This window comes from Tiliqua scincoides, chromosome 3 (genome assembly GCF_035046505.1).
Source record: "Tiliqua scincoides isolate rTilSci1 chromosome 3, rTilSci1.hap2, whole genome shotgun sequence".
Classification (NCBI taxonomy): domain Eukaryota; kingdom Metazoa; phylum Chordata; class Lepidosauria; order Squamata; family Scincidae; genus Tiliqua; species Tiliqua scincoides.
In genome coordinates, this window is record NC_089823.1 from 147566496 (window position 1) to 147592119 (window position 25624).

At 45.0% G+C, this 25624-nt stretch overlaps 1 protein-coding gene across 2 annotated transcripts; it reads left to right on the forward strand.

Moving 5' to 3' along the window:
* The first annotated feature begins 9519 nt into the window (after positions 1 to 9519).
* On the forward strand, positions 9520 to 25624 carry CDK1 (cyclin dependent kinase 1). Of its 2 annotated transcripts, none has more exons than XM_066619590.1 (8): positions 9520 to 9608; positions 10922 to 10979; positions 14154 to 14310; positions 18555 to 18678; positions 20410 to 20580; positions 21967 to 22130; positions 23239 to 23380; positions 25295 to 25624. In XM_066619590.1, the coding sequence occupies exons 2-8, from the start codon at positions 10943 to 10945 to the stop codon at positions 25409 to 25411; spliced, it is 912 nt and encodes a 303-aa protein (XP_066475687.1). In that variant the 5' UTR covers positions 9520 to 9608; positions 10922 to 10942; the 3' UTR covers positions 25412 to 25624. The 2 variants fall into 2 exon arrangements, with proteins under 2 accessions (XP_066475687.1, XP_066475689.1); XM_066619592.1 differs by having other exon boundaries at positions 9521 to 9593.

Here is a 25624-nt window from a genome sequence, read left to right on the forward strand (position 1 = left end):
AGAAACTGCATTGCATCAACTGTTGAGTCCTGAAGCCCCCTTCTCCACAAGGGATCTGTCTCACTTCCAAAGGGCAGGGGGCATGGCTGACTGGTAATGCACATGTTTTCCATATAGATAGTCCCAGATTATGTCTTCAGCATCTTCTGCTAAAGCAAAAGATAAAAGATAAAATAAAGAAAATACCCAGTGTGTAATTAGTCTGTGGAACTCTTTGCCACATGAAGTAGTGATGGCATCTCACCTAGATGCCTCTGAGAGGGGAATTGGACAAATTTCTGGAGAAAAAGTTCATTATGGGTTACAAGTCATAGTAGGTATGTGCAAGTTCTTAGTTTGAGAGGTAGGCTGCCTCTGGTTACCAGATGCAAGGGAGGGCACCAGGACACAGGTTGTGTCTGTTGTCTTGTGTGCTCCCTGAACCATTTGGTGGGCCACTGTGAGATACAGGAAACTCGACTAGATGGGCCTTTGGCCTGATCCAATGGGGCTCTTCTTATGTTCTTATGTGGTTGAAGAATTTTCTGCCTGAGAAGCTGCCACTAGAGTAGACAATACAGCTGTAGGTGGGTCAGTGGTCCAACTGTGTAAGACAGCTTCATGTGTTCAGTTTGCATTTCCTCAATGCAGGCTTTTGATAGTTTCAAATGCATAGTACATCCAGCTTTGACAATGTACTGTATCTCCCAAGTAGCTTCACCCCTACCCAGGACATTGTCTGCCAGGCTGAACTTGGTGTTGCCATCATCAGGGACAGTGCTAACATACAGTTATGGGAAGCCCCTGGAGTCTAAGGACACCAGTCTCATCCTTGCAAACACTCTGTGGTGGAGGTACTACTTGAATGATGGAGCACCTGAACTGTTGGAGCAGTGTGTACTCTGCAGTAAGACCCCCACACACAACACGCATTGTGGCTGTAATGCTTGGCCCACTTATGAAGCAGTAAATCTCATTAAAATTAGTGAGAATTACTTCTGAGAACATATACATAGAATTGCACTACCTACACCTCTGTTTAAATTGGTTCATGTTTCCAAGGTACAAGCAGATGGAGTTAAGGGCAGACACAGTTATAGTTTGTTTGTTTAAGTTTCAAAGATCATTCAGTTCTCTTTCTAGAATTACTGCTGATTACCCAATGTATTTATAGTAGTCTAAATCATATAAATGACTCTTTTAAAGTTGCACTTTTTGGCCAGCTTCCACACATTTATCTTTCCTTACATTTCAACAGTTTACAGGAAATTCTTCACTTTTCTCTCTCTCTTCCAGTATAACTTGGCAACTTGTCAAAATGCTGCAAGATACATAAAAAGGTGGAGTGGTGTGACATCTAGAATGGTTCCATCATAATCTCTAATGGGTGAATGGAGTTAGATTATGGATTGCAGGGATTGGCAACCTGTGACCCAGAACACAGTCCTAAGATTGTCTACTCAGAAGTAAGTCTCATTGTATTCAATAGGGCTTACTCTCAGGAAACTGTGAATAGGATTTCAGCCTCAGATGCTCAGTCTGGCCCCTCAGATAGACCCCAATCATGCCATAGACATGCCATAAAGCACGTTTGCAAGGCTTACCGCTGGGCAAGCACCCATGCTAGCCCAGTGCTGGCCAGCACTGGGCTAGTGCCGGCAGGAGCCTGGCCTTCGCTGCTCAGCACTCACACAAACCGCAGAGCTGTGGTAAGCAGGGGGGGGGGAGGCAGGGAGGAGGTATTCTGGGGAGGTGGGAGGTGGGGAGAGGGCAGGGAGGAGGCATGCCAGAGAGGGAGGCAGGTCCAGAGCGTTTGTTTGGGTCTTGGCACCCTATACAAACTAGTAGCCCCATTGCAGGGCTACTTCCCTTACCCGGGAGAAGGGTACAAAAGTCCCCTTCTCCCGAGGTGCTACCTGCAGCTGCCATGGGTGCGATGGATGTGGCAGCAGCCACGGGAGCACAGTGTTGGGCTGTTAATGTCCAATCCTGTCCAACTTTCCAGTGCCGATGCAGCTGCAATGCAGCCCCTAGGCAAAGGAACAAATGTTCCCACCCCCTGTAGAGGCCTCCGTAACTACCCTCCCAGCACAGGAAGCAATGCACACCCCATTGGCTCAACTACACCAGGGCTAGAAAGTTGAATAGGATTTAGTTCATCCAAGAAACCCTTTGAATATCAACTACTGAGAGAGAGCCTCTGTGTATCCACCATAGAACCCCTGCATCCTGCTAAGGATACTGGGACATGTTTTAGGGTATCATCTTAATTCACATGGGTCTGTTTGACCTCAGTACCCCTGCATCCTGCTAAGGATACTGGGACATGTTTTAGGGTATCATCTTAATTCACATGGGTCTGTTTGACCTCAGTACCACCCCGTCAAAAATGTTTATGTTCCAGAACATACCCAATGTTTTCCTATGGCTGTGCCCTGCAAAGGAAGATTAGTACTGATGGGCAAGCTTGTTCAACTTTACCCAATTTCTAACTGAAGACTTCAGATGAGTGTCAGAAAAAAATCCAGATTTCCCAGAACAGCCATTTTCAACCACTGTGCCATGGCACACTGGTGTGCCACAACTAGTCTGCAGGTGTGCCGCAGAAGTTTGAGGGACGGTCATATCTTAGTAGAGCCAATGGGGATAGGAGCTCCCCACCACCAGCAGCATGGTGTGCCTTAACAATTTTAACAGAGCATGTGAACAGATGCCAACAGGTGGGTACCTGTGGCATCCGAGGAACAAAAGCATGCAGTTACTAAAAAAATATAACATGGAACAGTGTAAAGGGGCCAAGACCCCCATGACCACCGATTTCCTCAAGGGGGATTACAGTAACAGCCCCCAAGTTGACAAACTCCTGTATCAATCTGCTATTGGCTCTTTACTGTATTTGGCCCAATATAGCCTATGCTGTGAACTATCTAAACCAGTCTGGATCAGACCCACAGCAGACTCATTGGTCAGCAGTTAAAAGAGTAATAAGGTATCTGAAGGAGACCAGCCACTATAGCCTAAAAATTGAGCCAAAGGAGGCATTAACATTGTCTGCTTGATGCAGACTGGGGGTCAGATGTTCAAACCAGGAACTCTACTACAGGGTTGCTTATCAGGTTTGCAGGTGTTCTGGTGAGTTGGGCTTCCACCAAACAAACCTATGTGGGCTGGGGATAAGAATAGGCCCTCCGTTTGGCTGTACTTGTCGTAAGAAGCGACTAAACAGCCACCGGGTAGATGGGACTCGTCAGCCTGGGAAGGGAGCTCATCTGAGAGAAGGAAAGCTCTGATCCCAAACCTCCACTGCCTTGTGGCTACATCCACTTATGGAAAAGGCTTCAGGAGTCAACCTCGAGGCAAAATCCGGAGCTGGAGTCCCTGAGGCAGTTCATGGCTGAACACAGTCACGTTCTGGCAACTCCTGCGACGGAGCTGGAACCAACCGTATTGGCCTCTGCCTTTCCATTGGACTATTTCAGCGACGTGGAGAGGGGGGATTTGCTGCATGGGAAACAGTCTATCCTCCATATCTACTTTACCCAGGCTTCGCGCACTGGAGAGGACACTCTGTTCCAGAACCACCATTCAGAGCGCCATACCAGAGTCTTCCGAGACTGAAGGAGGCCTGTGTAAAGTTTGGCCCCAGGAGAGGCCTGCTGCAGGCAAGAAGTGCTGAGTCACTCAGCAGGTGCTAGTTGATTGCCTGCAGAGTGACTGCAGACACAGGTGGAAAGGGGTGGGGCTGATTAGCCCAAGCCTGCCCTGAAACAGGCACCCATTGGCCAGCCTTTGTACAAAGCCAAGGTGGCCACAGCTAGAGTGGTGGGGTTGTTGGATGGGCAGATGTGGAGTACTGGGTTGCTGTGCTCTAAAGTTTGTGTTAGGGAATCTCTGAAAGCCTGTACTGAAGTGCACTTTGGTGAAGGACCTTGCTGCCTTTCTGTCCTCAAAGCAAGGCTGTTGCACACACTCCCCAGGAGCTCTGCCAAGCTTTGAGACCTTTTGCAGTGGGAGTAAGCTGTCTGTGTTTACCTGTGCCAACAGATGCATGGTGCATTAATTTAGGCTCAGGTATTGTTCTCCCCCCCCCATCAAATCTACCATTTAAGAAACTAAACTCCCCACAGACTCTTCTCCCATAATCAGAAATTGCAGGGCGAAAAGTGGGTTCACAAATTTTTAACCCCTCTATGACATGGTCATTCTAATTTTTCTTCCTTTTAAAATTGTTTTGGAAGCTTCTAGAAATTAGGCTTACCAACTTGTAAAATGAAATGTTCTGGTTACTTTGGTAGCATGGAGTCCTTTAGGACAAAAGACAGACCCCAGCAGTTGTTGACCAGCCTGGGGATTTTGGGGGGTGGGTCTAATTCAGTGATTTTCAACCTTTTTCATCTTACGGCACACTGGCAGGGTAATTGTCAAGGCACGCCATGCTGTTGGTGGGGAGGCTCACATCCCCCAAAGGCCCTACTAATAAATGACCCTCCCTTAAACTCCTGTGGCAGACCATTTGCGGCACACCAGTGTGCCTTGGCACAGTGGTTGAAAATTGTTGGTCTAAGGCAGTGGTATTCAAATTGGGGTGTTGCAACGCCCCAGCCTGTGGGTCCTGGCCTCTGCCCCCTTAAGGGGCGGGGCAGCCAGGAGACGGGGAAGGCAGCAGTGTGATTTGCAGGATTGTGCTGCTCAGGGGGGCTGCAGGGGCTTGGGTGCACTTACCCAAGCCTCCTGCAGCCTCACGGGGGTGCAGGGAGCCCTGTGCAAGCACCTGCAGGGTGCCCCAGGTCAGGGAAATGGAGAGTGGGGCGATCGTGCTCCCTTTCCTTGACCTGGGGTGCCCTGCAGGTGCTTGCGCAGGGCTCCCTGCACCCCCGGGAGGCTGCAGGAGGCTTGGGCAAGTGCACCCAAGCCCCTGCAGCCCCCTGAGCATTGCTGCCTCCCCCCTCCCCTGCAAAGACTTACTGCAAGTTTCAAACTCCCAGAGAGTTTGAAAACCAGCAGGTCTAAGGGCAGATCCCAGTGCAAAAACCTACTGTTTACTGAAGCTATTCAGTTTTTTTAAGGGTCTAACAGCCCAATTCTGTGTATGTCTACTCAGAAGCAAGTCCCATGAAGTGTGGATAGGATTGGGCTACCAGTAAGGGGGGGAGCCCATGTTTTACTGGCAACTGGTTGGAAGCAAAAATAAAATAAAACCTCTGACCAGGTCTTTTTTCTTTCTTTCCAAATCTGTTGGCACCCCACCAGAAATTATTTGTGTGTCCTCTACAGTAACAAGCATAATGAACACATAATCCTTTTTAAATCATCTAATTGATATTCTCAAATGAGTCCACATCCTTGGTTTAGCCTCATCATTATGTAAAGAACAGAATATACTTTCTGTGTTCTCAGCAGAGATGCTGTTGCTGCAGGGGAATATAACATGTATATGAAAGACAAGACTACATTGACTCTTGCAGCTGCTTTCTGGTCAGAAAGTGAAACACAAGGTCTTTAAATGGGTACACTGGGGGATTCTTATCCATTGAGACAAGGAACATATTATAATTGGAAGGGTGGGGTATTCAAATGGGAAACAAGGCCACGTTCTGTGTACATGACAGTATTGTAGCCATTGAAGAGGTTACTGTGATAAGACAAACACACACGATGTCTCAGACAGTGTAATCCTGTGCATGTTTACTCAGATTTAAGTTCCATTCTGTTAAATGAGACATTCCCAATCCATAACATTGAACCCTTAGTCTTATTTAACCACTTAGGCCAGTGGTTCTCAAACTTTTAAGCACCAGGACCTGCTTTTTAGAATGACAATCTGCCAGGACCCACCAGAAATGATGTCATTAATCTGGAAATGATGTCATAGCCGGAAGTGACATTATCTAGTAGGACAATTTTTAACAATCCTAGGCTGCAATCCTATCCATACTTACCCTGGAGTAAGCCCCATTGATTATCTTTGTTAAAAGCATATACATAGTAGTCTATTCAAATTACAGATCTGTAACATTTCCCCAAATGCAGTCACATACCATGATAGCATCAAGTCTAGCATAGTAAAAATAAAATTTTGAAATGAATAGGCACCCATCTGAAATTGGCTTCTGACCCACAGTTTGAGAAACACTGACTAAGGGCCCAATCCTATCCAACTTTCCAGCACTAGTGCAGCCACAATGTAAGGGAACAAATGTTCCTACACCTTGAGGAAGCCTCTGTGACTGACTCTCCATCACAGGATGCAGTGCATGCCCCATTGCCATGGCTGCAATGGCACTGAAAAATTAGATAGGATTGGGCCCTTAGGCTGCAATCCTATACATACTTACCTGGTTGGGAGTAAGTCCCACTGAATGTGGCAGGATTCACTGCAATGCATAAGATTGTACAGTAACTTTCTTACTTCTGAGTAAATATGCACAGGATTGCGCTGTTAGCGTGGTATAGTGGACAGAGTTTCGGATGAGAAAAACTGGGTATTAAACTTTGCTGTGATATGAAATTCACTGGATGGTCTTGGGGAAGTTGCCATCTCTCTGCTGGACAGACATCACAACTTTGTGATAAGGATAAAATTAAATAACCCCATTTACATTGCTATGATATTGACATTGATATATTGATATTGACATATGATATGATTGCTATTATGTTAATAATAATAATAATAATAATAATAATAATAATAATAATAATAATAATAATAATAATAATATGAGCTTTCTTGGAGGAATTAAGGAATGCAAGTGTGATAAATAAATAAGGGTGATTGGGGGGCTCAAGACAGGGTGTGGGGTTCACCTTCCCACCAATCTTAGAGTTGCTGGAATAGTAGATGAGGGAAAATTGGTGCAATCACATTGATGTTCAGACCACAAGGAAGGAAATAGCTTTTTCCACATTGTTCGTGAAGACTGAAAATTCAGTGGCAAAATCTCATCAGCCCTATGACATTATTTTACTCACTTGCACTTATCCATTGGAACTACTGTCTTGGTGTGCTCCATATTCATATTCAAGAGTGCAGCATTGACTTTAGCTTTAAGGTTTATAAGCCCAAGGACCTTGATAACCTTGATGTCATAGATCATAACATTTTTCATATGCTGCCTCCATATTCTTTATCTCATACCACCAGAGACAAGACTGGTGGAGTGAAACAGATGTTAACTTTCAACCACAGCATTCCTAATACTAGAGCTGCAGAAGTAGAACAATATAAAGGAAAAAGAACAGAGTTCCTCAGATTGCTAAATTACTGTGCCTTGCACTAATACCATACATTTCCATCACCCTGCACAGTTTGATTTTCTGGTGCTTAAAGTCCATACATACAATTCCATATGTATGCCCTTTTGAACAAAGGAGCTGTTAAACATGGAACTCCTCATCCACATTCAGAGATGGTACCCTCCCTGTACTGCATTTGCTAATTTGCTTGTTTGAAGACCAGTTAATACATACAGGAGAATCAAGTGACAATACTGTTCCCAGGCTTTACAGAGGGTTGCCTGCACATTAAAAAAAATTACCTGTAGACAGAAAACTATTATGCCCTGGACAAGGGGTCTAGCCTAGTCTTCTATATGACCTGTTAGTTTTTATGTGCATTCAGACATGCAACACTACCTGCCCTGAAAATGGTACTGTACTGGAAAAGCATGCTAAATCCATTCTGTGGAATGGAATGGATGCTCTCCTGTCATCTCATAGGACCTGTGTGGTGCAAACAGCTATTTAAACTTCCTCCATCTATTTTATGACAATAGGTAGTCTGTAAAGTTAACAAGAGCCAGGCACAACAATGCACTGAAACCTATAGACTGTATTTTGAACTGTAGCTGTTCTACCTAAAAATAGTCTTGATTCTGCTCTTTGGCTGTTTGCATTGGCAGGGGGATGGACTTGATGATCCCGTAGATCCCTTCCAATTCAGTGATCCAAGGCAGTAAGCATACATTCAGTCCACACACCAAACCAAAAGCAATCCTGAGAGAGGAATAGATAGATGTGCACCACTTTATGATAGGGATACGTTCTCCAATCTCCATTGTTATGCAATTAGGTCATTAAGTGAACAGTCGGTCCAATCTAGACCCTTTGCTGTGTAAACAGACACTCCCTGCACAGGCTACTAGATTGCCTCTTCTCTGCATTAAGAGTCTCTTCCTTGTGTAAACAGACACACTGCTGCAGGCTGTGGGAGACCTGACTGCCTCATTAAGAGCCTCTTTGTTATGCTTTGACCATCATAGTAAATGCTGTCCATTGTTAAGCTGTGCATGCCTGTAAATCAGATTGTCCACCTTGTCTTCTGGCAGCCGCACAACATGCAGAAAAGTGATGAGATTTTTCCCATCATCATAAAAGAATCTCCAAGAAGAGGAGAAAACTTCACCTGTTGAATGTACACCTGCTATTACAATATAAATAGGGGTGTTTGAAAATTTTTTTCCCAGCTTTCATGATTTGGAAAAAAGAAAAAGAAAAATGCAGAAAGCAATGTCCTGTATTATTGTTCCAAGTTCTGATTTTTATTAATTTTTAAACACTTTTAAAATTGTACTAGGTAGGTGATATGGGTGATAAAGTGTCAGTGTATGCAGCCATGGTATTACTTCTAACTGGAAAAGCAATCTATTTTGATTGCTGGAAAAGTATCTGCAGCACTAATATGTGGTGTTTAATGTTTTTATTTGAATCTTTTAAACACAAAATGCTGTGTCTTGTGTTTTGAACCAAAAGAAACACCTCTAAGTGTTTCTGGAGACCTGACAAAGGGGTGGCTGGAGAATGTCCAACTAAAGAACTTCATAGGCTGCAATCCTTCCTATCCACACTTTCCTTGGAGCAAGCCCCATTGAACCCAATGGGGTTTACTTCTAAGTAGACATGCATAGGATGGTGCTGATAAGCTCTTCGAAGGGGTGGGGGAATTTTCATTCCTGAAAAATAAAAGTGAGCCCAATCCTAGGCATGTCTACTCAGAAGTAAGTCTCATTAAAGTCAATGGGGCTTACTCCCAGGAAAGTGTGGATAGGATTGGGCTGTGTGGCTGCAGTCATAACCACACTTTCCTGAGAGTAAGCCCCATTGAACAAAATAGGACTTCCTTCTCAGTAGACCTGGTTAGGCTTGTGCCCTGTATGTATAAGCACTCCAGGAACAAAGCAGTGGTGACGCCTGTGAAGTTGCACCAAACAGACGTGAGACTGGCTTTAATACCGCCCGCCCGCGTTTCAACTCCTTCGCAAGGAAAGGACAGAAAACAGCTTGCGGAGCCTCCGACGTCACAAAGCACAGCCCTCTGCAGGCGAGCGTTCTATGCGGGTTGCTGCGCCCGGCCGCATCAAAGGAAGCCGGCCCGCTCTTCCTCGGCTCTTTGGCGCCCGCGCGCTGATTGGCCGTTTTGAAAGCAACGGCACTGCGCCATTGGTGCGTTGGAAGCGTCTGAGCGCGGTTAATTTGAATCCTTCTCCTCTCGGCCTCGCGTGGCAGGGGTTGGTGGCGGCGCGCGGCTGCTTCCCCGGGTCCTCCAAGTGTGCTGGGCGCGGAGGGGGGAGGCCGGAGAAGGTGGTTTGCAGTGTGTGGCTGGCTGGCCGGCCTGGGTGAGGCTTGCACGGGTAAGCCGGGGGGGGGGGGCTGGGAGTGCCTGCAGCTGCAGGTTGGGGGGGGTGGAGGTTCCCCTTGGAGGGGGGTGCGTGCATGCATGCTGGGGAAGGTGCATAGACTGGGGAAAGCTGAAGTGCAAGCTGCAAATAGTGCAAGCAAAACCTGCTGGGTGTCCCCCCTCCCCTTTCACTGTTGTCCTGGTATGTGAAGGATTGCAAGAAAGCTGGAGGGTGGGATCCAGAACCAGGGCACATCCACTCAGATTGAGTATTGGAAGAGTTGGGGCAGACAAAAAGAAAACACTTCTTTAGCCAGAGTGTGCTTAGTCTGTGGAACTCCTTGCCAAAGGATGTGGGGGTGGCCAGTGTGTGCTTAGTCTGTGGAACTCCTTGCCCCAGGATGTGGGGGTGGCATCCGGCCTGGATGCCTTGGGCAAATTTCTGGAGGAAAAGTTCATCACAGTTACAAGCCCTGATGGGCATGTGCAACCTCTTGATTTTAGGCATCAGCTTCCTTAGAATGCCAGATGCAAGGGAAGGTGCCAGGATGCAGGTCTCTTGTTTTCTTGAGTGCTCCCTGAACATCTGGTGGGCCATGGTGCGATACAGGAAGCTGGACTACATGGGCCCTTGACCTGATCCAGCTTCCTGTATCTCAGGGGTTCTTATGAGTGGGGGCTTGATTGTCCAAGAACAGTATCCCTGACTTTATTTGCTTCTGCTCACATTTCTGATCTGAAATGTCTTACTGCAATCTTGGATTTCCTAAAGATTATTTTTTAATAACTTCAAAATATGGAAGGAATGGGTTAGGATTAGCCAGAATTTTTAAAATGCCAACTTTCTTAGGTGGTTTGGGAAGAAGAGGTTGTGTGCATGTGACCTCGCATCAGACTGTCATTAATTAATTATTCAGAATATTTATATACTGTTTTGTTTGTTTTTTGCTTGTTAACAGATCCTGGAATGATCCTTTCCCTTGCTACTTTCCTCAATCAAAGAAAAATTAACTTTTCCATTTTACAAGGATAACTATTCAATAGCAAACTTTCACTAGACTTTCCTTTCCAGCTTTTTAAGCTGTAGCTGACTGCTATAAATTAAGCTGTAATGAAAAGGGAAAATGAACTTGTGTTCAATCCCTTAACATCAAGGCAGTTGGAATAAAATCTCATTCCTTTAACCTAATTATAGCTTGCTGAATTGCAGTTTATGCAGGACACAAAGACGTCCCAAGTAGCCGAAAACATAAGAATGGTATGGGTCCTCTTGTATTCAGTATGCACCTGTCACTTCAAATACTTGCTTTTCTTGTTCTGTTTCAGGTCTAATCATATCAACCAACAATGGACGACTACACAAAAATAGAGAAAATTGGTGAAGGTAGGGAATGTATGATTGTTGTAATCCAGCTGTGTCTTTCGTCTCCAACCTAAACACACGTACATTCATCCCTTGGTATGAAAATTGGTACCTAATTGGTTTCTGAAAATGATCTTAATAATTACACAGGCCTACAAAATTGAGGGTCAGAAAAGTTTTTCCCAATCTTGATAGTGGTGTGATATGAATTTGGGTGCTGATTCCAAAATTGGCATCCATTTTGCCCTAACATGTCTAGTTTTGGAGATATACTGTAGTATAGCCTCTTGTGAATGGTTCAAGCAGCTTCCTCATGAGGAGGCCATGGTGTAGGCTTCTTCATGAGGAAGCTGCTTGAACTGTTCACTAAAGAGGCTATGCTGTGTCTCCAAAACTGGACGTGATAGGGCAAAACAGATGCCATTTTTTGAATCAGCACCCCAAATATACCCAGGAATTGGTGTAGTGTTTAAGGAAGCAAAATGTGTGTTGGCCTGTGTTATTAATCTTAAAAATCTTAAGAATTCTTAATCTTAATCATTATTAAACAATAATTAAGTGGGAGAAATTCTAACTGGGCAATTTTCAACCTCTTTCATCTCACAATTGTCAAGGTGCACCATCAGTTTTTTTTTTTACAACTGACAAGGCACATCACACTGCCAATGGGGAGCTCTCACCCCCAATGGCCCTACAAATAAATGACCCTCCCCCAAAGTCCTGTGGCACTCCTCTGGACCATTCGTGGCACAGTGGTTGGAAATTGCTGTTCTAACTCATTACATAGCCCTTCTAAGTTCACTCAGAAATTGCTCCAAATGCCTAATACCGTTGCTGTGTGGCACAGTAAAATAGAATAAATAGGCACAGTAAAAGAGAATAAATAACATTAATAAAGTAATAAAAATAAGATTTAATAAAGTAAACCTGCTATAATAATGCTCACTAACAGGTTTAAGCAAGGCGAAGATGGGTGGAGAAGGATGATGGTGTTACTTAGGAGCAAGAGTGAGAAGTGGACCTTGAAAGCCAGTACAAAACTGCATGAGTATGTACTACCTATTGGGCAGTTTGTCTCATACAGCCACTTGGCACAATTTTTAATTGAGGTTTTGGCTCACTCGGACTGGATGCCTTTTCCTGAACTATATAACCACAAATTTTGGTATTGATAAAGAAGTGTGGTAATATTTGTGGAATGCATAAGTGAAAATACATATAGTGAATGCATGGATAGTGGGAGATATGTGTATATTCTCATTGATGAGGCTTATGGCTCCATGTAATTAGGGCCTTATGCTGCCAGCCTTATGCTGACAGTGTAAGGTCCTTTATGGTTGTCATTTTTTTATGACATGCCATTCAGTGCAGCCAAGTGGTGAGTGGGTGGGTCCACATATCGACTGGAGGATGTCTGCTGGTGCTAGTGAGTCAGTACAGGGTTTGGGACGGGACAGGGGTGGGGAGGAGTATAGCTCAAGACCAGGAAGGGGGTGATATTGACAGTGCCACTGCTGCTATTACGCTATCCCTTTTCTTTTTCTTGATTCCCCGGCACAGATTTGTGCCTGTGAAATTGCTTGCACAGGTTCCAGTAGACCCAGTGGGCTGGTGCAGACTAACCTCAAGCGAAGGAACAAAAGTTCCCTTACCCTGTGGGAGGCCTCTAGGGCCTGAAACTCCCCAGTGGCCTTCGCATTGGTGGAACTGCATTGCCACATGGGGAGTTGCTTAGGATTGGACTGCCTGTTGCCAAGTAAGAATGTGTACGGTTGCTTGCATCTTTGAGGAGCTTGTACATGAACTGGTATCTGGGAAAGGGGATGTGTTTTAATCAGTGTGCATTAAAATATAGACCTGTGTAACAAGTCTGTATATGATTCGCTTATAACTGTTCTCCCCGCTCATTGCTTTTAAAACTGCTTCTGTGTTTGAGAGAAACTTACGTTTGTAGTCTTCACGACAAGGCCATGCCAACAGAAGCTGGTTTCACTGTTTGTTCCCCTATTGCCATCTCGAGGAACTGAAGAAATTGTACTACCTTGTGTGGCAAAAAGTATGTTTGATTCCAAGTGTGCAGGAAGGAGTTTCAAGTACAATGCTAGCCTTAACAAGTCTTGCGTGTTCCACACTTTGTCAGGGGAATATGTAGTATTAGCACAGGAGATCCTGCAGAAGCATCTGTTGAGCTTTGAGGTCAGAAATAAGCTGAAGAGTATTTGAGTGTCTGCTGGACCCCAAATGAAGGATTAAGCAGCCCAGTTCTGTCCAGCAAATGTGTCTTCCCTGCCCCGACTGGCCACATTCTTGAAACCTTGACAAATGTGGTCAATTGCTTTTGAATAGAGATATTTTGTACCATGCTTTGCCTAAGTGTCCAGTGACTGGACTTCCCCTTCTGTGACTAATTTATACCAGTTGTAAGCACATCCGGTAGCCTTGCCTAAGTAAGATAGGTGAGAACCTTGCCCTCCCATTCATTTTAGTACTAAAGCAGTAACCTTTTTCTGTGCTTAATACGCGTACTGTATATAAGGGAGGTAGAACAAAGCTTATGCCCTTTCCTGGGAAATTGACTTTTCCATTTACACAGGAATATGAAGCAAGGGCATGCATGAGCCCCCTGCTTACCGCCTGAAGTGGTCCTGCCCAATCTGAGGTTTTACCAACCCACTCACAGCTAATAGGCCTTGGTCCATCCTATGCATGCTTCTGAAGGAAGTAATGGCTGTTTTGAGAGGATTGGCTCAGCAGCTAGAATCCTTGGCAGGGTGAAGCAGCAACTCTTGTACTCTGAATTGATTCCATCCCATTGTGACTCTGAATTGATTCCATCCCATTGTGACTCTCAACTTGGCTCCTCTTGTGTGGCTTTGTGCATAAAACACGGAGGAAAGGGCTGCCCTTTTTATTTTATTTTATTACAAATCCTCAAATGGTCACCCAAACTGGATAAAGTTCCCTGAGAATATGGGCATATCTTACTGTGGGCCTGATCTGCTGCATACAAGTGTTTGGAATTCACTTTTTAGTATGTTTCGGGCTCTGCGTGCTCTTATTCTTGGAACAGCCTTGTTGCTCATTCCACAACACAGCTCAGTTAGCCGTGCTGTATTGTTCTTTTATCAAATAGCTCAATCATATTTCATGTGTTTGGAGTACGACTTCATGATGTAGTTTTTTTCCCCTCATTAGGAACATATGGTGTTGTGTATAAAGGCAAACACAAAGCTACAGGCCAAGTGGTTGCAATGAAAAAAATCCGATTGGAGAGCGATGAAGAAGGTGTTCCCAGCACAGCAATCAGAGAGGTTTCCTTATTAAAAGAACTACATCATCCTAACATAGTCTGGTATGTGTATATAATCTGGGATTTTGTTTCAAGATCGGCTCTTCCCTCTCACATCAATTGACTTCTATCTAGTAATGCAGCAGAATCTTGTGTGTGTTATGAAAGGAGCCAGTCCATAGTATTGATGCTGTGCCTTGAGCAGCACAAGGGCTGCAAAAAGGAGGACTGCGATGCAAATGCTATCTCTTGGACAGTTGATCTGAGGGCATGTACAATAGTTACCTTGTGAAGCTGGTATAGGTCTAGGCAGAATAGGGATGCATGGCCATCTGGGAACCCCGCATGCACTGCCTTGAATTCCATGAAGGAGGAAAAGTAGGGAATGAATAAAAGGCTGCAACCCTATGTGCATTTAGTTGGAGTAAGTCCCAACAGAAATGTGTAAGATTGTGGTGGCGGTGGTGGTTTTGTTTTTTAAAATCATGCTTGTAGTATGTACTTCAGGTAGAGAGTACATTTGTTGCCATCTATGGTCTCATTAGTATACTAGAACAAGGAGAAATTCAGTGCATGTGGGTGTAACATTCCAGTTTGCTTCTTTATTTCAGTGTTCCTCTTTTTTTCCCCCAAAAGGCATAATAGGCCTTGTGATGTTTAGTATTAATACCAATTTTGTTATTAAAAGTACTAGTAAAAGGAACATTGAGCACAGTCTGTCAGTGCTCACCACTTTCATGTCTATTGATCTCAGTGGAAGCGTTAATGTGCTTTTCTCTTCATAAAGGAACTGATAGGTGCTTCACATTGGCTAGATCAGTATGCTTTTCCAGAAAGGTTTAAAACTTCTTGTAGGAGGCTCCATGTTTCTTCACAGAAGCCATAATTCTGTGCCTGAATTTGGCACTGCCTCTCTTTTTAAAAAATTACCTTCATTCTAGTAGTGACCTTGTTAGAGATTGAAATCAGGACCTGGGTAACTTCATGTTTCCTTTGCCGTGGACTACACTGTAGCGAAAGTTGCCCTGAAAATAACAAATTAGAGAATTATAGCATTGGTTAAATTCAGCACGGTCTCCTGAATTCAGTGTTGCACGTCATAGAAGAGACCTCAGGAATCCTGGCTGACTCAGGCTCCAATCCTATACAGTGTGTGCTGGCTTATTGCCAGTGCTCACTGTTGCAAACATATCATAAGGCAAATTTGCAGGCCTTAGTGCTGGTGGAGTGCCGGTGCTAACCCAGCGCTGGCTGACGCTGGGCAAGTGCTGGTGGAGCACCGGAGCTCTGCTGCTTGGTGGTCGCATGGACCACTGGGCGGTGGAGAGGTGGGGGGAGAGGAGAGGAGACTTTCCAGGGTTGGGAGAGGGCTTTGCTCCACCAGATGATCCTGAGCCTCCGTGTTGGGCCACCCGCCCAACATGGAGGCTCTTACTTCTGCAACGACCTTGGGTTGTTTGGGAGAGCCCAGTGATAATGAGAATCAGATAAATAGCTTCCAGGGACCTGCATTCGGCCCACCGGCCTTGTTTGATACCCGATGCTAGGGAAACGATAGAGCTCCTATTCCTTGAACACTGCCTGTCTTAAATGAGTTACAGCCCAATCCTGAGCTGCCCAGAGCACCCAGGCTTGGTGGCACTGAAAAGGGCTGCCGCTGAATCCTGCGCCTCCTGCGTTACTGCGGAAGGCTCCTTGGGAGAAGGGGACATTCTTCCCCTTCCCCCAAGTAAGGTAAGCAGCCCCGCAATGGGGCTATTCACTAAAGGTGCTCGTGTAGGATGCGCAGCCCTGCATGAGTGCCCTGGATCCTGCGGAGCTCAGCTCCGGGGATCCTCCTCCCACCCCCCACCCCCGGCATTACTCCCGCCCGCCCCTGCCGATCTCTCCCCTCCCTGGAATGCCTCCCCCACGCCCTGTCCATGCCCCCGCCTCCTGTTCCGCAACCCAGCGGTCCGGTAGACCGCTGAGCCGTGGAACTTGGGTCACTGCCTGGCGCTAGCCCTGCACCGGCTGGTGCTGGGCTAGCACTGGCAGAAGCCGGGTAGTGAGCCCTGCAAACGTACCTTATGGCACATTTGTGACTGTGGCCAGCGGCACGGAGCCAACCTCTGACCACAGGATTGGGACCTCAGTGGAGTTGGGAAAGGTGTCAATTGACTTTCTACTAAAGAAGGGAATGTCTCGCTCTATTCAGATGACGTGGTGGCAGGCATGTTAGAAGGGAATTTTTGCTTTCTCAGAAATGGAATTGTAGTTGTAGTGCACGGCCTTTTGAGATACTCTAGGCCAGGGGTGCGCAATACGTCAATCACGATCCACTGGTCGATCGCGAGGCAAAATGAGTCGTTCGCAGGCTTCTCTCCTGTCCAGGCATCCCTGGGAGTGAGCCCCGCCCTGGGAGTGAGCTCCCTGGGAGTGACACATCCCTGGGAGTGAGCTCCTGTCCATGCATCCCTGGGACTGAGCCCCGTTTACTCTACTGGGGCTGAGTCATGAGTAGTCCTGGAGAGGAGCCACTGGCAGGCTTCTCTCCCGTCCACGCATCCCTGGGAGTGAGCCCCGTCCTGGGAGTGAGCTCCCTGGAGTGATGCATCCCTGGGAGTGAGCCCCGTTGACTCTACTGGGGCTGACTCGTGAGTAGTCCTGGAGAGGAGCTGCTGGCAGGCTTCTCTCCCGACCAGTCATCCCTGGGAGTCTACTGGGGCTGACTTACCCTTCCCCTGTTCTTGCACTGGTATGAATGGAGATCTGCCCCCCCCCCCAACTTCCATATGTTGTTTCTGTGTGCAAAGGGTTTTGCACTGGTCTTGCTGTGATGTCTATATAGAGATCTTCCCTCCCCCACACCTTTCCCCTGCTTTTGCACTGGTCTGTATAGAGATCTGCTCCCCCCCCCCACTTGTATTGGAGTCGAGGAAGATCTGGTGAGGAGGTAGATGTGGTGTCAGCAGTGGCCCCTTTAAGGGTAAGGCCTGGGCATCCAGCAGAGTGTGCTGCACAGCTGCAACCACCTGAAGGCAATAGGGCCCTCAGGGATATAAGAGCACCTGAGGCAGGAAGGGTTCCACTTATTTATGTGAGTCAGTCTTTTCCTACATGAAGATCATTAAGTCCAAGTACCCTTCCACCATGACTGATAAACATTTGGAAGTGTGCTTGAGGCTGGCTGTCAGCAGCTACTGTCCGGACTATGCATCCTTGGCTGATTCACTTCAGTGCAAGTCATCAAAGTAAACTCAAGTAATTACAAAAAATGTTTATAGTTAATTGTGTTGTGCAATATTGGCTCATTCGGTTATGCAAGGTACACCAACATACATTGTACACATAAATGTTATATGTTATGATGGCGTGAACATTGTAAAAAAACTCTGGTAGATCTCCGGGCCTTGCTGGGTTTCAAAGTAGCTCTCAAGCCAAAAAAGTGTGAGCACCCTGCTCTAGGCCCCTTTCCTGAATTTTCAACATCCTTTTTGTTTAATGAAAATCTCTAGCCATCTACCAAAATAAGGAAAAACGCAGAAATTCATCTTGCTGAATTGCTCAGTAAGAAGTAAACCTGTTTCCTGCCTCCAGCATTCTAACTAATGATTAGCAAGGGCTTGGTGCTTTGATTTTGAGGTAGATTTAAATCAAGTTTTAAATTGTATTTTCCCTGAATAAACATGCATACTAGTTAGCTGCAAGTGTAAGTTATTTATGATAGTGCCTTAGAGCTGTTTGTAAGCAGGACCTGCTTCCATTAACTTTCAATTAGTCTCCCTCTAGTGTGCAGACTGGTTGCCTGCATATCATATTCTTCAGTTAAGCAAAAATGTTCCTTGACTGAGCGAGAAACAGCAGTGCTTCCATTGCTTCAAATGAAAAACAAAGGTAATAGGTGTGGGAGGCCCCTCTGATCCACAGATTGGTGAAACTGCAGATACTGAATCAGCAGATATGGGGGAAGGGGCTGCACAAACATTAAATAATATGGAATAGTTTTATTTTAGGCTTTTTTTGGTGTTGCATTTAGAGTCCTCCCTCCATTACTATCAGTCTGTGGCTATTGTTCCTAATGGAGCCTGCAGGATATGTAATCAACAATTTTGAAATAAACATGTTTGTACAGATAACTAAAAGTGTTGCCTCAGTATAATTGGTGATTTCAGTATGGTGCTTAATGCTCATAGTTGGAAGAAGGGGTCTGGCTAAAACCAGGTGTGTTAGCTTCATGAAGTGGGCTTAATGAAAAAGTAGGAAGAACATGACTAGGTTAATAGTTGAACTATTTCCATTTTTTTTAAAAAAAACATTCTCTTCAGTCTTCAGGATGTGCTTATGCAAGATTCCAGGCTTTACCTTATCTTTGAATTTCTTTCTATGGATCTCAAGAAATACTTGGATTCAATCCCATCTGGACAGTACTTGGATCACATGCTTGTTAAGGTAAGGAGACAGTACAGGAAACTTGTGGTTTTCAAACTGCCTGCCCACATGGAACTCTTTCCTTGTTGATCTGCCTGTCCAGAAATTCCTGCATGACTCTCCTAGTACAGTGCAGGGGTACCTGGGGTGAATTTGAGTGCATGCACTGCCATGCCTGGGGGGCATCAGGTGGATTTGAGCACCACCGTTTTCCCAGTACAAATGGACAATGTATCCTAGAAACCACTCAGCATCACTGTATGTTGCTGTCTGGTTACAGTAGACAATCTTCCTCAAAAGATACTTTGTTCTCCATTATTGATCTTATTACCAAGGAACTCCTAGTAAGAGCCCCAGAGCTTCCTTGAAACAGCTTTTGAAAGCCTTTTGCAATAAAGAGCTTTATCCCAAAATATCTAATGTGATCCTGCATGCGACTGTACCACATCAGTTTCGTATACAGGTCCATTCTGTTTATCCGCTGATTCAGAACCTGTAGATTTAACTCACCGTAGGTTCTGAACCCGTGGTGGATGGCCAAATCTGAGCTCCTGGACATGACCAGAGGTGTTCTCCGATCATGTCCAGGAGGCTTTCTGAGATCTGCAGAGGCGCTGTGTGGCCTCTCCAGACCTCAGAAAGGCCTCCAGAGGTGTCAGAATGGCACATCTCTGGTTGCGTCTAGAGGCCATATCTGTTGGGGGAGGGGGTCAATGAACAGATTCCCTGCGGATATGGAGGACTAACTCTGAGCTGTTACAAGGGATGTTTATGTCCCTTGGCAGTTGTCAGGCATCTGGAACGTGTGCCTGGAGTCCCTACTGAGATTTCTCTTGGCAAGAAAGTTGTTGGCAGGGAAGTTGTCTTTCATGGTCTTTTCCCTTTCACGGGCGCATTGAACAGGCAAAAGGACAGTAAGAGGGTTTTCACAAACGAGCTGACTCAAAGCCAAGTCCTTTGTTGACCAGTTCAAAGGATAACATCATCCAAATTACTTATCAGCTGCTGGAGGATGTTTACGCATTATAGGAGCTTCCTTAAGTAACAGAGAGGTCCAAACCAGGTGAAAAAGTGCAGAAAAATGGGGAGGAAGGGCTTTTTATCACAGTCATGTACAAATAGCAACTCAGCATAAGCAAAAGAAACAACAAGGCACTGATCAGTTCGATACCCTCTTAGGCCACACTGGGGACTTTAGGTACCTTGCTGGTAACAAAATCAATTTTGTTCCAGTGATTGCTAGAAATGATACTTTGTATTGGAGATCAGAACCCCTGCAGATGCCAAGGTTTGACTGTAGAGGACTGTAGCCCTAATGGGAAGCTGCAACCGATGGCCCAGGAGGTCAAGGGAGTCACCAGTAAAAGTTTGGGAATCTCTGGGTTAAGCCAACAGCTTTATGGGAAAGATGGGTTTTGAGGAGGGATATAAGAGGGCTGAGACATTGCATGGAGATGGCCCATAGGAGCCCCAGCTGTGCTGCTAAAGGAAGACTGGAGCAGAACGGAAATACTGAATACTTCATAATATATGCATTCAGCAGATCCACCTCTCCCTTTGTTTACAGTTTGACAAGTTAAATGTGAAGTGTCACCTTGGGTGTCTTTGAGTGTGTGTGTTCTTTTAAGCCATTTCTGCCCAATGTTGCATATACACAACAGAGATCAAATGTGTACACCTGTGGGCTGGGCAGAAATGGGTTAATGTGTTTTCCAAGCTTTCTGTATTCATTGTGGCTTTGCTCCCTTTCAGAGTTATTTGTACCAAATTTTGCAAGGTATTGTGTTCTGTCATTCAAGAAGGGTTCTGCACCGAGACTTGAAACCCCAGAACTTGTTAATAGATGATAATGGAGTCATTAAACTGGCTGACTTTGGCTTGGCTCGAGCTTTTGGCATTCCAGTACGCGTCTACACGCATGAGGTAAGGGCTTGTAGCAGAATATACAAGTTCTTGAACATCTAGTTCTGAATCTTACACTGAGGGACTTCAAAAGCTAACAAGTGTTTATTATTCAAGTCTTCTGTTTTTGAGTGTGGGGGGGAGGGAGAGAACAGGATGCTGCCTTATAGCATTAATTAGGCACTAAGAACATCAGAGTCTGGTGGATCGGAACAAGGCTCTTCCTGCTCTAGCATCTGGGTTCCAACAGTGGCTACCAGATTCTTCTGTGAGGCACACAAGCAGGGTATGAAGACAACAGAACTCCCTTGCTTATAACCAGGTATACTGTTAAACATGGAGGCTTCACGTTGCTCCCATACCAAATAGCCATGGCTAGGCATCTCCTTTTAATGGCACCTAAGCTAGTGGCCATTACCATGTCTTATGGCAGTGAATTCCATAAGTGTTTTGGATGTTGCTTGAAGTACTTCCTCTTACCTTCTGCTCATCAACCTCATTGGGCTTTCTGCCCATCAGTTTCATTGGGTGAACCTGTTCAACTTCAAAAACCCATCAGCTTCATGGGGGGAGAAATTAAATATGTAACTATTTCCACACCATGTATAATTTTTATAAATGCCTTAGCCTGCCCCTTTGCTCCTTCTCTAAAATAAAAAAAAACACCCCAAAATGCATTATCCTTTTCTGATAGGGAAGAAGCTCCAACCCATTCATCATTTTGGGTTGCCCACTTCCAGTGCAACAATTTATTTAAATATAGAAGGGGGTGGTAACCAGAACTCTACATTGTATTTCAAATGTGCCTAAGCCATAGATTTATCTGGAAAACATTATCCAATATACTATAGCTAGTGAGGAATAGTGGATAATGTTGAAGTTTGATCAGGCAGGAAAGGAAAAAGGAAGAGTCCCCTATGCAAGCATCAAGGCATTACTGGCCCTTGTGTGTCGCTGCTTCCATGACACTTTCATGGCAGACTATAAATGGGGTGGTTTGCCATTGCCTTCCCCGTTGATCAGGCAGACAGGGAGTCAAATCAGCCATGATAATTGCTGGGGGTTGTTGGGCTACAAAGATAGTATCTAGCCTGTATTATGTGGTCATGAGAATAAAATGTGATGAGCTCCTAGAAAGAATAATGGAATACAAATGTGCTTATTGTGAATTCATCTTGAACTGATTAACTACTTTAGATATTAACTACCTCTGAATTTACAAGAAGCTAAAAGCAGTGTTCCTTAAAAGGTGTATCTATTTGCGAACTAGTATACGATTCCAGATATTTGTAGTTAACTGGACTGTTGATTCATTCACACCTGCACCAGAATGTGCTAGCATTTTTCCATTAATAATTTCAGGCTTGCCTTCAAAAAAATTTGCTAATAATCACTTTCTTGTGCTAGGTAGTAACTCTGTGGTACAGATCCCCAGAAGTGCTGCTTGGCTCCGCACGTTACTCCACTCCTGTAGATATATGGAGCATTGGCACAATATTTGCTGAAATGGCGACTAAGAAACCACTCTTCCACGGGGACTCGGAGATTGATCAGCTCTTCAGAATCTTTAGGTATCTAGCCTCAAGTGGGAAAGATCAGTCTCTGGTGTAGGCGTTTGCTGTCTGGATGCACATGACTAATAATTCTAGAGCTTCTTTTTTGAAAGCAAATGTTTTAGTATGGGCTATTAAAGACAACAGGATGCCTGGAAATTTTTATCTGGCAGTTGGATTGATGGTGGCCTGTGTTTTGTGTATATCTTTTGTCCAATTGCATTAGCAAACGGTACATTATTGGTAAACAGTATATTGTAATTCTGAACTTGATGTGATTCTCGGCATGTTCCCACTGGGTTCAGTGTTGGCAAGCTCCTTGCAAGTACGCTTAGGATTACTGCCTCAGTGGTCTGATCCTATGAGCTAGTATTTGCTTTATGGCACTATCGTATATAGTGGGCCCTCAGTATCTGCAGGGGATCCATTCCAGCAGATACCAAATTCTGCAGATAATGAAACCTGCAGGGGGTGGCACTGCGCCACACTTACTTACCCAGCCCTCCAGAAATTGTACAAAGCCTCCTGACCTTCTCAGCAGTCTCCTTGACGTGACCAGAAGTCATTCCCCGTCGTGATCCGAGGCTCTCCGGCCACGGGCTGTGCACCCTCAGATACTCAAATCCATGGATGCCAAGCTTGTAGATAAGGAGGGCCCATTGTATGTACATAGGCTCTTGTGGAATGTTGATATGGCACTGTGGTCAGACCAAGTTGTTGCAGCCCTATCTGCCAGTGCATCTGTTTGAGGACAGGTACAGTCCACAATGTGAAGTGTTTCCTGAACAGTAACACTTCAGACTTTGCATGTCTTGTAGATTTGAATGAGGCCTTTGTATAGAAAGCTAGGTCTGCTTTATTAACACAAATAGATGTGGACTGCAATTATGCACATCAGTAGGTTTGCAGTGTCAGTCTTGAGAAGCTGAGAGTTTCAACATGGAATGGTGCACCAGGTCTAGGGTTGGCAGGGTTGTTGTCCCTGGCTACTAAACTTTGCTACAGTAACCTTCTGATGAGGAATTCTCAAACTGGTGTTCGGCAGAGTGCATTCAAACACATGATTAAATTGTTTTTGACAACCCTTTGGTGGGGTGTGTGTGTTTCTCCCCCCCCTCCCCCATAGAGCTTTGGGGACACCAAACAACGATGTGTGGCCTGAAGTAGAATCCTTGCAGGATTACAAGAACACATTCCCTAAGTGGAAACCAAGCAGCCTGGCTTCCCATGTGAAAAACCTAGATGAAGATGGTCTAGAGCTGCTTTCTGTAAGTAAATATCTAGCTTTCATAAAGCTGTGTACATGTTGATTCAAGGTAGATGTTGCTATACCTGGTTGAATATTGTGTGTGTGTGTGTGTGGGGGGGTCTCCTTAACTAACTTTTGTTGAGTTAACAAGGTTGTGCTGTACATGATTGCAAAAGGCTTTGTCTCTACTCCAGGGATGTGCAGATAAAGGGGTTGTTTTGTTCCTATTGAATTATGCGGGGCAATGTAAATAGGCTGCAACCTGTTATGTGCTATTGTATTTAACTGAAGATTAGGGGTGAACTGTCCCAAACTGAGCAGTGGCTCCCTGAAGAGTTGCAGAAACCAGCCAGGGGTGCAGTGGAATGTTTGTGAAAAACGTATCACCCTATACAATATATAGGATTATAGCTGTAATGGGGAGCCACGGCCAATAGCCAAGTAGGTCAAGGGAACTGCCAGTCAGAAAAGCTTGGGAACCCACTGTCCAAAAGTGGTCAGTTGCACAGCACTTAGGAAAAGTTGCCTGATTTTTTTCACACACCCCCCTCCCAAATGTGGAGCACCATTGAGTGTTATATACAAATGAGAGTCCTTTTTCTAAGCTTTCCTGCTTTGCAACATTCTTGATTTTGGAAAGTAACTACAGATACTGAAATAGGCGTGACTGAATCTTATGCTTGCCTTAAATTTTTGGCCTAGTTTCAAATGCCTTGGAGAGAAGAGATGATGCTGAATCTGACCCGGTTCTAACAGGATTGCTCTTATGGCAACAGTTGTTCATATATCGAGATGAGCTGAGAAACAAGTTTTTGTTATAAAGCTTCTTGGTGGAAGAAATCTCCTTAGGAAGCAGTAGAACCTCCTTCCAGAAGTAGGAAGGTGAATATCAGGCTTGCTTCAGGTCCTAATTTCTCTGAGGAGGCTGAGGGTTGAATTGGATGGTGTTTAAGGGCTGACTCTTCACAAAGGCTGATGCTGAGATTCCAAAGGTGTAGTTAGTGATGCAATTTTTTTGGGCAGTTTAAGATTTGCTCCTAGGTATGCTTTGGCTGGGATCCAAAGAGCTGCCTTGAGGATGGACTAGCCCAGCAATCACCAAACTCGCAACCACTTTGTTACACAAAACTGATCCCCATTCAGACTGGATCTTACTGTTCTGCTGCGTTGCCGCATGACTTTCACCTCTTTTGGGGGACGGACACACTCGACAGTTGTGTCTGTTGCCCAGCGTCCCAGAAGCTGCGTGATAAGGACGTCTAGGCAGTTGCGACTTCCCAGAGCATCCATGTCCTCCGAATGAGGTGAAAGTCACACAGCAACGTGGCGAAACGGTAAGGTCCACTCGTGGGGCAGATGGGTTAGTCCAAATCCTGGATCTGGCTGAGGTTTGGAAGGCCCTGGACTAGCCCAAAGCAATGGAGAACTTTTGACTATCTAGATCAGGGGTGTCAGACTCATTTCATACAGAGGGCCATATAGCGTTCATGATGCCTGCTAAGGGCTGGAAGTGATGTCATTAGGCAAGAAGTGATGTCATTAAGCAGGTCATAACCAAAAATAAACACTTTTTTCTCACTTGGAACTCATTAGCTGCAAATAACAAAAGAGAAAAATATATGAATCTTGATTATATTTCAAGATATGGGAGAGCCCAATTTTCTTGTGGACTGCCCTTTCAGCTGTAACACCTCAGCACTACTTAGCAGCTGAAAGCCTGAGGGCTGTACAAAAAGCTTCCACGGGCCACTTCGAGCCTCTGGGCCTTATGTTTGACACCCCTGATCTAGATCTTCCCCGTGCCATCTCTTTTCAGCTTTAAAATCAACTTGTGAATTCTTAGCACTTGCTGTTCTTGGGGAGTTTTTATCTTTCTAAGCTTTCTTATCTAGCCGATGGCCAACATGCATTTTGCCTTTATCTCATCTTGCAGAAAATGTTAATCTATGATCCTGCTAAGAGAATTTCTGGCCGCGTTGCCTTGAATCATCCCTACTTTGACGACTTGGACAAATCCAAACTTCCAGCCAATCGGATCAAGAAATGTTAATTGCCCATAAACCACCTGTTTATGGTGGTTGGTTGGAGCAAAAATACCAAAACATGTGGTATTTTTACTACAGAATTTCCTCAAACTTCTGTTTTATATGTGTGTGTCTTGTCCTATTCTAAAACTGTAGCCCTATTTAGAGTGCTCTGGTTTGTCTACTTCAAATGTAAATATTAACCTATTCACTGTGGAATAAAGTTGTAAACTGTTAAT